At 40.9% G+C, this 13,682-nt stretch overlaps 1 protein-coding gene across 7 annotated transcripts in view; it reads left to right on the forward strand.

The window, feature by feature from the left end:
• Nucleotides 1-1,635: 1,635 nt before the first annotated feature.
• DIAPH1 (diaphanous related formin 1) overlaps nt 1,636-13,682 on the forward strand; it is a 93,354-nt gene continuing 81,307 nt past the window's right edge. For 4 of the 7 annotated variants that reach the window (XM_032336368.1, XM_032336371.1, XM_032336372.1 and 1 more), the window contains exon 1: nt 1,825-1,941. In XM_032336368.1, coding sequence (XP_032192259.1) covers nt 1,825-1,941 — 117 coding nt within the window. Of the gene's footprint in view, nt 1,942-13,682 lie in introns of all 7 variants that reach the window. The other 3 variants (XM_032336370.1, XM_032336369.1, XM_032336375.1) reach the window with 2 other exon arrangements.

The following is a 13,682-nucleotide window of genomic DNA, read 5'->3' on the forward strand; positions in this document are numbered from 1 at the left end:
ATAAAAAATGTCAAGTGCTTATCACTGTGCCTGACATAAGTAGTTTCTCATTATTTTAATGTCTGTGTAAGAGTGATGGTAGATACTACAGTAGCCACAAATGTGGACCTTTCCCTAGAGAAGTCTACAATCCAGTAAGGAGTGAGATAAGTGTTATAGCAGATGTTGACAGTGGTATGAGAAGGAAGAGTGATAGATGGATCACTCTTTCCATGCTTTGATCCTGTCTGTCTGTCAGTACTCTAGCTAGAAAGTACGTAGTTTTTGAGCTGTTTTGGACAAACTGAGTTTGAAGGGTGGGCTCGACAGTTCTTTGCAATCGCCCCCAGGCGATTAGAAAGTGGAATGCAAGAGATGAAGGCCAGCTTTCTGAGCCAGCCAGCATTGGAGAGTCCCTGTAATATCCCAGGCTCTAGCCTGAGCACCAGGGTCTCAAGAGTTGTTGAGTCACTGACTCTGCCCTCCAGGAACATATATTTAAAATCTTTTTCCAGCTGCAGGTAAGATAATTAAGTCAATACTTTGAGGGCCTTCTGGGTGCCACATAACTACACAAGAGGAAGAGATGTAGCTGGGAGAATGGATGAAATTAGGGAGAAAGCAAGCTGGTCAAAGAATACTCTTAGAGAACATCTGCTCTCTTCACTCAGGTTTGGTTTATGTCAGTAAGAAATCCTGGTCAAACAGGACTTTGCAGACTAACCTGGGTTTAAATTTTTGCCATTTATATGTCCTTGGGCAAGTCACTGTAACTTTGAGAAGTCCAAATTTTCTATCTGTAAAATGGTGAGACTAGAGGAATCAATCACATGACAATGTGAGGATTCAGTGAGGAAAAACAGATTTTTGTTTTTTAAGATTTTATTTATTGAGGGAACACAAGCAGGAGGAGTGGGGGAGGGAGAAGCAGGCTTCCTGCTGAGCAGGGAGCCCAACAAGGGACTGGATCCCAGGACCCTGTAATCATGACCAGAGCCAAAGGCAGATGCTTAATGACTGAGCCACCCAGACACCGCCCCCCCCCACCAAAAAAAAGTTTTACATAGTTCTGGGTTTAGAGCAAGTGCTTGGTAAATGGTAATTACTGTGTAGTCACATGTTGGCAATAGTTTTTCAGATTAAAAAACAACTAGAAAATAGTAGACGTGCGATTCAAAAGTAGGTAATGTAACTCCAGGGCTAGTTGAGTTCCAGTCTAGCACTTGCTCTGGACCAAGCTCTGTTTTTGGCACAGCTTTCAATAAATGATAATTTTTTCATGTGCTCCACTGATAGTGCACACATAAAAACTGTATCATCCCTGAAACACCGGCACTGGATTTTCGGCCGAGATGACACTCTCTCTTACTTGATTTTTGGTTCAGATACTATCCTGTTCTAGGGTGTGAGAGGGTCTGGGCGTTACAGCCACGTGGGCACTGCGTGGGAGCGGGAAGGCTTGCGCCGTGCAGACCGCCAGGTGGCGCCATCCCGGGTTGAGGCCGCAGAGTTGCACCGCCCATACAGCCCCCCCCACACGTGGGTCCGAATGGTTAGGCCTGCCGGGCAGGTAGCTTGCTTCCGCGACTTCCCTCCACCCCCTCCCCCCATTGGTAGGAGCTGCGGGTCCGGGCGGAAGTGGGGCAGGCGGGCGGGAGCGAGGCGTCGCCGTTGTATATTCATGAGGCGCGCGCAGCCCGGCATACTAATGAGGCGGGGCGCGGCGGCGGGCTGAGGAGCAGCTGGGCGGCGGCGGCAGCGGCGGCGGCGGCGGCGGCGGCAGGTCGGGAGGTGCCGGGCGGTAGCGGCGTTGGCGCGGGGTCATCTGCCAGCGCGAACCTGGACATGGACCCCCTTGGCGGGGGCCAGGGCCCGGGCCGCGGGCCCCGGGACAAGAAGAAGGGCCGGAGCCCGGACGAGCTGCCTGCGGCGGGCGGCGACGGCGGCAAATCCAAGAAATTTGTGAGTGTCCCTCCCACCCGGTTCCCTCAGCCTGGCCCCGTAACCGCCCTCCGGTCCACGGAGACCCCCACAGCCGGCCCCAGGGTTGCACGCCTGTCTCTAGGGAGCCGCCCCCGCGCCTCTCTTTCTGGGTTTACTGGGTCCCGGGCTCCACAGTCCGACATCCTACCCCTCCCGGAGGGACCTCGGGAAACCCCAGAGTCCTACACCGCTCTCGCCCTGGCAGCCTCGGGGCTTTCTTCACACCTTCCCGTCTCCCCTCCCCCCGCCGGCCAGCCAGCTGGGCCCTCCGCCCCCATAGCCTGGCGGGTCTTAGCCCCATCCCTTCCCTCTTAGCCCCACTTCCTTTCTTCTTCTCTGTTTCCCGCACCCGCCTCTGTCTTGTTCTCTGTGCTTTTCTGGGTCCATTTTCCCTCTTACTCTTACTCCTCCCCCCCCCCTTTTTTTTTTGGTATCCTCTTAATTTGCTTCTCCTAAAGGTCACTTCCTTCTCAAGATTGATCCCTTTCACCTGCTAACTTTCCTCCTTCCTAGCCCCAGCTCTGGGCCCTCAGCCTGGTGTCACCTGATAATCCTTCCCCTCTGGAATGTTACCTGACTTGGGCCCTACCTTCCCTCCTCCCTTACATGTTTGTCCTTATGATTGCAGGAATGGGTTCCTGCCCAGGTCCATCCATGGTCATTGGGCATGACGTTAATTTGGTTCCCGGGATAGCTCCATCCAGAAAACCTGTCTCTTTGCCCTGTTGCTTATCACTTTTCAGGGGATTAGAACTTTTCATTATAATGATGTGCCCCTTTTGACCTAGGTTGGTGATTTAAACCTCTCCCGTAGGGAGGAAGTTACCCTGCAAGTTGAAGAAGTTTCTGAGTAATTCAGTTGCTTTTTGTACGTTTCCCATGATAACCATCTCAGCCCATCTGCCACCTCCTGTGTGATAGCCTAGTGACATTCCTTTTCTGACCTGTAGAAGAGTATGGCTTTCCTCAGGTGCCAGTGACTTCCAATCCGAGTCTGAAGGAATACTGATATTCATGTAACACTATCATATTTCATTACCTTTGCTTGCACTAAATCTTTTTTACTCCTTTCTCCAGGGAGCTGTTTGTTTTTTACTGTAAAAGCTTTGAGAGATATGGGGCACTATCCAAGAGAGGGAATCTGGAATCTTAGTAATCATTTGCTAGTTGTAAATGTAGTTGGTCTTGTCTTCCAGGTAATTATGCCCTCATCCCAGGATCTCTTTGTACTAATCAACTGGGTTCTGACTCTTCATTCTTTCTCTTTTCTCTTATCCCCAAACTTTAGTGTTCTGACCAAACTGAACACAAGTTTGGGTAGAAAACTGATAAAATCATGGAAACAGGAAGAAAATGTTTCTTTGGGACCTAGAGGATTGAGATGTGGAGAGCACTAAGCAGAATTAAAATAGTGACTCATCTCTTCCTACCTATTTCTAGCAAGGCAGGTGCTTCTGGACTGCCCTTTCCAGTGACTTATGGGCTGTCAGTAACTGCCTGTTTTTCATGTGAACATCTTTTTTTTCCATAAGTGTTGGGTTAGTAGTAGTGATGACCCTTCCCCTGTGGCAATTAAAGCAACATTTCCTTATGTTTCTTTAGGATAGGAATTGACACTCAGAGAGCTTTCCTTCTAAGACTTAAGTTCTGGGGCCCATATTCCTTTTTTATTTCTGCATATATATCTGTTATTTTTGTTTTGCTTTTGTTTCCATGGGTACTGTTTGACCTTCCTCACCCGAGTTCCAGTTATTCCTGCTAATATATAGTGAACTCTGTGACTTTTGTAAATGTTTTTCAAGTTCTTTAAATAGAGTTTTATTTGTTTTTGTTTTATCTAACACTTGTGTCTTTCACAAGTGAAATTGTAGAAATCTAAGTGCATGGTGCTGAAAGTTGAGATAGTGAGGAAACTTAACTTTTCACCTGTGTTTTGGAATGCCCATGGAGTCTTGTATATGCTGAGTGGATTTGGCTCAGAGTTTGGTATTTGCTTTACAGAGGGTGGAGCCAAACCAAGTTCTCTTTTTCTTTTCGAGGTGTTGGTTTTAACTCTTAGCCTGCTGAATTGTTTAAAAAAAAAAATATAGAGAACAGGTAGTGATAATTGCATTCAGAGCTAGAGGATTGGAAAGTTTTCTTGAAAAGTAGTGCTACTTAACTCCTTTCTTGCCAACGGTAACTTACCTCAAGGCATGGGAATTTTCTTTCTCATTGTTCTTTTTATGAGAAGTCTGTGGCAATGAGAGACTAGGAGAAGCATTGCAGTCCACTTCTCTTTGTGTCTATATGTGTGTGTGGGTGGGTGGAAGGGGAGAGATTGCTGGTGTGCTTTTGTTACCCATGGCTTAATTTTTTGAACTGCAGGCTAAAAGCAAATTGAAAGCTGTTTTCCCTGTTCCACCTTTGCTAGAGTGTGTCCTCTGGAATTCCGTCAAGAAGGTACTATATAAAGCTGCACTGGTTTAGACCTTGTGTGCCTGAAGGTTATTTGTTTGCTTCTGCAGAATTTTTTGTTGCTTCTGCTGCTCTGTACCTTTCCAAGCTTATACAGGTTCTAAGTATGTATCAACTGAATGGGACACAGAGCTTACTTATTGCCGAAGATGCTCTCTTAACTCTCTGATGCATCTTGGGTGGAAAGCACATGGAGTCGAAGTTTAAAAAGTGGTTGGGAATCATCTTTTAAAAACATTTGGTTGTTAGAGATGCTGATGTGTGTGGCTCAAGCCAGACTGCCTGGTGTTCCCCCTTGATTTTTCAGGAGTCTTTCTCCTCCTGGGCCTTAAGCATATCCCTTCTCCAGCATTGTTGCACTTTGTTTCACAAGTCCTTAGGGTGAAAGAAAATAAAAATTGGGAACAAACAGAATGCATTCTGATTTATCAGCAGGGATGAATGTGGGTGTCAAATAGACTGCTGGCTGAAATATGTGTAAAGGTAGTAATTACAACCAGAGTGTTAGGAGGATGCAGAGTATTCCTGCATTTTATAAACTACATGCCTTATACAATCAAGAAGTGGTTGCATTCTAAGAAAGAATATTGCTTCCTGAATCAGCTAGGGGCATGATTTTGTAAAACATGAGTTTTAGCATGAGATTAGAGAGAATAGAATATACGTAATTTTTAAGATCTTACTTGATTTTGGATGTGTATATTAAATTTTCACCAAGGGGTAGTTTCATGCCCTTCTAAAAGCAGAGTGATAATGAAAGTACAAATGTTTGGTTGTAGACCCCTGTCCATCCAAAAAGAACAGTCAAAGATAAAAGATGTCAGAGAACTTTATACAAGTCATGTGGGTTTTTTTTGAAAGATGATAAACACGGGGATTGCTTGGTTTAGAAAGAGAGGGGAGCCTACAGGAATGTTTCTGAGGTTTACGATGACAGAATGATACCTTAAAATTGCTGCTCTTTTTCCTGCCTTGTCTTTGAAGAGGTAACACAGGGATCTATTTGGTCATGTTATATTTACTGGTCTCAAAGGAAATCCTCCTTTGCAAGAGGTCAAACTGAGGGAATGCCTTAGAATTAAAATCTCTGCCTTTGGAGAGTTGATAAACATTGGGATACTTTTATTTCAAAAAGACCTGAAAATTTTATGACTTGTGAATTATGTTTACTATAAAACCTGAGAAAATAGTAATAAGGGAGAAGTGGTTTAAGTTTGTCGCTGGGCATATGGGTCAGAATAGACTAGTTTTATTTTCTGTATGATAGAATAACCTTTTGCTATCCCATGGGGCCCTCTGTATTTTATAAATGGATTGCCAAGTTATTCCTGGACAGTTATATTTTCTGTGATATATAATGGAGGCTTAAAAGATAAAGTTTTACCACATATGATTTAGAAGAACAAGTTAGTCATGTTTATTAACAAGAAATGGTAGGTATTATAAAGAAGAAAAGGTTTGTATATGCAGATGGTTTTTCTCCCATTTTATGTCTCAGTTGAAGTCATTCATGACTGCAGAAAGCATTTCTTTTTGAAACAAACCATGTATTACCTGTTTTTCTTTATTATGTTGAGCCTCCTCTTCCCACTCGCTCTTGTTTGAAAGCAGTAGGAAGAAAATGAGCAAAGCAACATTTGGTGTTTGTCCCTACTTAGGGTTATATGACGCAAAGCCGATCCTCTCCCCTTGCCCAGCTACTATCATTCCCTCTGTCTTTGTTTTTATTCCCTGTCTGCTTCTCTGAGGGCTGGTCCCAGTCCCATTGGCAGCTAGTCCTTTTGAGGAATCAGGAATGGTAAAAGCGGTTGATACTAAAGTTTCTTAAGCTTCAAAGCTAAAATAGAAAATTAAAGAATGTTTAAAGACTGGAAACATATTTTACCTTCTTATCCACTTCTCTTTTACTTTCTTTTTTCAGGCAAACATTTTATTAGAGGATTCCTTTTTAATAAAGTAAAAGAATTACTGAAGGAAAAGAGAAGTGTTGGGACCAGTATTTTTATGAATTTTACCACTGATTATCATTGTTCTTTCAGCTTTGAGATTCTTCCATTCATTATTAAAGCTTGCTGTGAATGGTAGCCTTAAAATTTTAGTGTTGTAAGGGGGTTTAAATGTCATCAAGCCCAAACACCCACTCAATGTAGCAGTCTCTTCTTACATTTGGAGTTTGGAAACATCGGGGGCTATGGGGTGGATTTGGATAAATGAATGGAGGAATAGAAACTAAAATTTTGGATCCTGAATTTCCTTTAGTAAATTTCAAGATCTTGGAATAGCTAGAATAGTAGAAAGAGGTTATATAAGAGGAATGGATACACTAGAAGCTATGTGACTGAGAGGGAAAAGATTGAAGAAACTGGCTCTGTGTTACTTGGCTCACTGACAATCACAGAGTTTCAGTTTGTCCTATAAATATTTGCTTAAATTTCTTCCCTCTCTAAGAAGGGAGATGGAATGATAAAGGAGAGACAAACGAAAGTTAGTATAATGAAACTGAATTAAGAGAAACATATGGCATTCTTATGTGGAATAAGTATGTGAGGAGGGAGAGAACCTCAAGCAGGTTCCACCACCAACATGGAGCCCAGTGCAGTTCTTGATTTCACGACTCTGAGATCATGACCTGAACCAAAATCAGGGATTGGACACTTAACTGACTGAGACACCCAGGTGCCCCTATAGAAGTGTTCTTAATATGGAAGATAGGAGATTCCATCAATGGTGGTAGTTATAAGTGGTCCTTAGGTGGTAGTGACTTTGGCATTTTGTTATGGTGACGGATAGAGGTGGAGTTTATGGTGTCCTGGATTATTTTTCTGGATTTTTTTTTTTTTTTAAGGAATTTCTATTAAACCATGCAAGGCCTGGATGAATTTTAATTTAACAAAATTTTTAAAAGATTTTATTTATTTAAGATAGAGTGAGAGTGAGACAGAGCACACAAGGTGGGAAGGGGGAGGTGATGCAGAGAGAGAGGGAGAAGCAGGCTCTCCACTGAGCAGTGAGCGGGATGGAGCCTAGGACCCTGGGATCATGAGCTGAGCCACCCAGGCACCCCTCTGGATTTCTGATTGTGTGATTTATTCCCTATTTTAGAAATACTGCTGTGTAAAAACATAGAATTTGCCATTTCCTTTTAAGATTTAACATACCTTAAGGATCCTGATTTATAAACTCACTTTGATCCTGAAGGTCATAGAAAACCAAGAAGTATACCTTGGTATTGACCTTAAATCTCAGGTAAAGCTGCCTTTTTTTTTTTTTTTTTTTTTTGGTAGGGCTCTGTTTAACTTTCTAAAAAATTGCCAAACTATTTTCCAAGGTGACTACCATTTTCCGTTCCCACAAACAATATATGAGTTCCAGTTTCTTGCTAACTCTTACTATGATGACCCTTAAATTTTATCCATTCTAGTGGGTATGTAGTGGTATTTCATTGTGGCTTTTATTTGCATTTGTGTAGTGCTGAGCATCTTTCACTTTATTTGCTATCTGTATATCTTTGCTGAAGTGTCTGTTCAAAATTTTAGTCTTTTAAATTATTTTATGGTAGTCTAAATGTCATTTGTTGGATATGTGTTTTAAAAATATTTTCTTTCTCCTGTGATTTGCCTTTTCATTTTTTTAACACTGGAATGAAGAACAAAGATGTTTAATTTTGAGGTCCACTTTTTTAAAACTTTTTGCTGTTTGTGTCGTATTTCAGAAATCTCTGCTAAAATCACAGCTCCTAAGATTTTCTCCTTCTGTTTTCTTTTAAGAAGTTTTATAGATGAAGCTCTGAAGTTCTCTGCTTTTCTGCTGTGGATTTGTTAGTTCTATTCCACTCATGCTGTTTGGGGTGTAAATTTTGACCTATAGGCAAAGACAGAACATTTCTGATACTTGGAATTGGGGAAACTTTGAGATTCAATTTGTCCTGATGGCATTTTCATCTTAATATGTGGTGTTAGAAACATTTTGTTCTGTGTACTCTGTGTGTTACTGTATAATGCTGGTCTTCCTTAATGTATGTTCAGCATCTTGATAGATAGGAAGATAAATTCATCCCAGACCAGAAGGACAGGGAGTAGTAGTAACAGCAGTAGCAGTAGTAAGAGCGTTTGTTTGTTGCATACTTACTATAGCCCTAGGACTCTGCTAAAGAGCTTTCGATTCATTATCTCATTAATTTCTACCTCAGTCTTATAGGCACTATTGTAATTCCCATTTTATAGGTAATTGAACTGAGACTCAGTGAGATCAAGCAGCATGCTTTAGCTCGTAGAACTGGGATTCAAACTGAGATCTAGCTGATTTTAAAAAAAAAAAAATCTTATTCACTACATTGTACTGACGTTTTACAAGCGTCCAGTTTTTGCACCTGGAGTATAAAAGAGTATTCACTGCTAGGAATTCCATAGAAAATTTTGATGTCATCTGTTAAGTCATTTGATGACTGTGGTCAATTAAAACTGGGCTGTCCTCCAATTCATTTGGTGGGAAGGAAGTTTGGGTCTAGATGGACAAAGTGCCGTGGTTAAATGGCTAACTGCTTTTTGCATTTAGTCATGTAGACTTTGGAGTCTTTGCAAGAATTAAAATTAAACCTTTCTTAGGCATGAACAGGTAGCTATTTCAGTGTATCAAAACCAGTCTTTCCTTTGGCTCATGAGTTATTAAGAAGTTACCAATTACTATTTTTAAAAATGCAACCTTATCTTCTTTGTAAATGAAACACCTCTAATAACATCACCTGTCAGTTGTTTCATTGTTTAAACTGATGAGAGCAGCAAGCAGTGATGACAAATGAGAAGGAGGAAGTTGTTGTTAGACCACCTCTAATAGTTATCTTTTTGTATTTTATCATTTTTTTAATAGGTTTTATTTATTTATTTGACAGACAGAGATCACAAGGCCACTAGAGAGAGGGGGGAGGAAGCAGACACCCTGCTGAGCAAAGAGCCTGATGCGGGGCTGATCCCAGGACCTTGAGATCATGACCTGAGCTGAAGGCAAAGGCTTTAACCCACTGAGCCACCCAGTGCTCCTCTTTTCTGTTTTTTAGAAGTGGCATATGGTATCTTTAAAATCCTCTCGTTGTGGCCCTGAAACTTGACTCTAAGGATTGTGAATGGTTAATAACTCCAGGGTCTCTTCTGAGTCTGGGGCCTACTGATGTTTGTTCTTTAGACCTGGCAGTTATTTGCCTGTGGTTAATAATTAAGACATTGCCATAGAGATCTGGGCACCCGGAACTAGGATTTTCTCTATGACTAGTGGCAGAGAGTAGAGAGTAGAGTTTTTCCTGTCTGAATCCACATGGATCCAAAAGGCTAAAGATCAGGAAGTCATGTGGTTGTCCTATCACGTGTCCTGTTCAGCCCTTGCTTTTTAATACATTGTCATCTCAGTCATGTCAGTAAGAGAATGGGTAGGAAAAGCTCAGAGGCTATGGACACAGAGGGTGAAAGCTGTAGAATTTCAGAGAAGTGAAGGAATTAAGTGGAATGAGTACTGGACTGTGAGTCAGAAGAACTAAGTTTCAGAATCTTAGAATGCTGCAAGTTTAAAGGATGCTAAAAATTATTTCATTCAGACCCTTTATTTAGAAATGTGGGTCCAGGAAAGTTGTCTGTCTACATTTATAGCTAGACCTAGGAGTAGAACTCTTATCTTCCATTCCCACTGAAGTATTCTTTCCAAATATTGCTGTTTAGTCAGACTCTGCTACTGATTAACCATTTGAGCTCTGGGCATGTCATTCCACTTTTCTTGGTCTTTTCTTGTAATATTAGAGATTCAGCATGAATCTCTAATATTAAATTCAAAGGCCTGTCCTTATGTCCCAAATTCGATAAAAGATCTAGGATGTAATTGTGGACAGTTATAATTAATTTCATAGAAGATGTGGAATATGTCTGCCCTTGGAGGGAAATACAAGGGTTGGCAGAGAAGAAGGGAAGGGATTTCATGGTGTGGGGAGCGGTGTGAACAGAGGATCAGAGATAAGAATGTGTGGCTGTGGTAAAGAAAATGGCCCAGTTATAGCAGTCAAGAGGATTTATATGGGAGATTCGTCATTTAAGAAAGGTGAAGCCACTTCATAGGGATTTTTTTTTAAAGGTTTTATTTATTTATTTGAAAGAGACACAGCGAGAGAAGGAATACAAGTAGGAACAGTGGGAGAGGGAGAAACAGGCTCCCTGCTATCCCAGGACCCTGGGATCATGACCTGAGCCAAAGGCAGATGCTTATGACTGAGCCACGCAGGCACCCCCATAGAGATTATTTTACTCCTGTTAAGGGCTTTTAGGTTCTCTTTTTGTAGAAACATGCAGACAGCAGGACTGAAAATTAGTGTTTTGTAGCATGTCGTGGTGCATGTTGATGAGCAGTTTCTGGCCATGTGAATGTGTGGTGGTGACAGTAAATCAGCATATCCAAGAACAGAATAGATAAGTGTTAACGTTTCAGCAGATCATTTCTAATACCTAGATGGAATTTAGATGGTTAAAAGTTTTTTAAATTTACAGTCCTTATCAATTTTAACACACCCATCTTTTCAGACTTTGAGCAATAAATTTAGATTTTGAAAATATGACTCTGGCTGGATCTCAAAACTGGATAGCCAAATTGTGGGCTCAGGTGGGAAATCCCACCATGGGGACAATCAGAACTTATCTTTGGGCTGTATTATTTCTTCTTAAAAGTTTCCTATAATGCCATGTGGGTTTTGATTGCTTGCTCTTTGAAGTGTTCTTTAATCTTTTGTGAATGAAAAAACCCCCACATATGTATTATATATAATATATATAGAGAGGGAAGAGGCAGCTTTTTGGGGGGATCTTATTTCTCATCTTGCTTGTGAGGTGCTTAAGCCCACTGGTGGTGTTTTGCTCACATTAGCAATATCCTCTTATGTATTTTAGTTTTAATGTTAGTCTTGGGAGTCTTGAGATGATTTTCAAGGTCCTCCATTTCTATGGTCTAATGTAGGAGATTGGCAGTTTAAAAACATTAGTCCTCTCTGACCAAGGGAACTGAGGTGAAGAGAACCACTAATGTTAACTATATCTGACCAGAAGAACTCTGTTGAGAAAAGTTTATTATTCTTTAGAGATAGTATGTTTTAGTTTTGTGTTTAATGGAAGAAACTGTCTGTAGGAGTAAAAATCTCTGCATTATTTTAGATAGTTCTGCCAACTTTCAAACCATCATTTTGAAAGGAAGGGTTTACAGGGCTGCCAACTTTCAACATTATGAATGAGAGCAGTATTTGACCCAGTTCTGTAGGGATTATTAGCATACATGTAAAGTGAATAATTGGTAAGTCCCCATATTATTTTAATCTCTTGGTATCATGGTTTTTTAGGGCTATCTAAAGGTTTACATAGAATATTAGATAAAGAAGACAAGGATGAGTCTCCCAAGTCTTCAGGATATGTCTAGGTCTCCACAGAAGGTGCTAGTGACCTTTTTTCCCCCTTCTAAAAACTTATACTCCTACCCATAGCTAATCTTCAATTTTTTCATTTGGTCATAGAAGCAAAGTAGAGTGAGACTGTTCTAAAATTCTCTCATCATGTCTGCATGCATGGAACCTACAGAGATATTTTTAGTTCTGTTAGTTTTTGTGAAAGATGTGTATTAGGCTCCCCAGGGATAAAGTTTCTAGTGATTTCTTGATTCTTGTATTTTAGAAAGATGGGAGTTGGCTTTAGTTGGCAGCTCTTTGCATCCGCCAGGGCTTGTTCGTTACTTACTTCTAGGCCCATGGGTGACGTCTGTTTCCTGTGATTGAAACCACAAGAAGAAGTGGTGAGAAGCCACTGTAGGATATGCACTATCAGGCAAGCAGCAGGCATTGGGCTACCCTCGAAAAGAGCAGTAGTAAACTAAGCACAGTCTTTAAGGGCCTCTCAAGAGACCATAGAAATGATCTGATCCAGCTTCCTCATCTTAATATGAGGAGGCCAATGAGGCCTGGAAGTACTAATTTGCTTAAAGTCATGTATTTAGGTGAACTAGCTTTTAGGCTATTCATTATTATTTAAAAAAAAAAGATTTTATTTATTTGAGATAGAAAGTGTTAGAGAGAGAGAGTGCACAAGCAGGTGACAGAGGCAGAGGGAGAAGCAGACCCCCTGCTGAGCAGGGAGCCCCATGCAGGGCTTGATCCCAGGACCCCGAGATCATGACCTGAGCTGAAGGCAGACTCTTAACTGACTGAGCCACTCAGGCGCCCCTCATTATTCTTTCTCGCATTGCTTTGTTACCCCTAATTTTCCTAACTATGCCCTGCCGGAGTGTTTCCTTAAGCAGAGTACTACTGGAGAAGAGTAAATACTAGTGGGCATTTTAAATAGGGGAATTGGATAATGTTGCTTTGCTTTTAGGTGTTGTGCCATGATTTTTTTTAACGCTTTTTTAAAAAAATCATACACATATATTTTTAAAATAACAGTATCTAGACCCCAAATTTTTACTTTTCATTTTTTATTTCACTTAGTGTGTGAATATTTTAGTCATTATGTCTGTGCACGTTTTTACAGAGTTGCAATTATAGCTTACACAAGTTTTTTGCTTTTAAAACAATGTATCATAAAAATTTTCTAGCTTTCTAATCTTTGAAAAGTGCTACTTTTGTTATAAATGGAAATGTATTTTTTATTATAAAAGTGAAACACCTATTTATAAGAAAATATAGATGTGGGGGTTGCTGGGTGGCTCAGTTGTTAGGTGTCTGCCTTTGGCTCAGGTCATGATCCCAGGGTCCTGGGATCAAGCCCCTCATCCGGCTCTCTGCTCGGGGGAGGGTCTGCTTCTCCCTCTCCCACAGCCCTGCTTGTGTTCCTCTCTAGCTGTCGCTCTCTCTCTGTCAAATGAATAAATAAAATCTTAAAAAAAAAAAATACAGGTGTGTATGTAAATAAAACAGTCCCCTACCTTGCTTTCCATTTGTTATTTATTTTTATGTTTACATTTTGTAGCCTAAGGACTTTGGCCTGAAATTGTATGTTTGTGTTAGAACATACTTTTAGCAGTTGTAGTATGGAACTATCAGCAACACCGTATTTTAACTCTTACTTGTATTTCTGGTGATAGAGGAATAATAAGATTTCACCTCATGCTCTCCTGCTTCTCTCCCCTGCAAGATTTTCTCAAAATCAGATCTTATTCTAGATTTAAAGAAAATGTTTTCATATGATCATGTCTGTGTAATGTAATTTTTGGATCAGTTAAGCTGTTATCAGTAGGCTATGATTATTTCTGGG

The sequence above is a fragment of the Mustela erminea genome, chromosome 3 (genome assembly GCF_009829155.1).
Source record: "Mustela erminea isolate mMusErm1 chromosome 3, mMusErm1.Pri, whole genome shotgun sequence".
Lineage (NCBI taxonomy): Eukaryota > Metazoa > Chordata > Mammalia > Carnivora > Mustelidae > Mustela > Mustela erminea.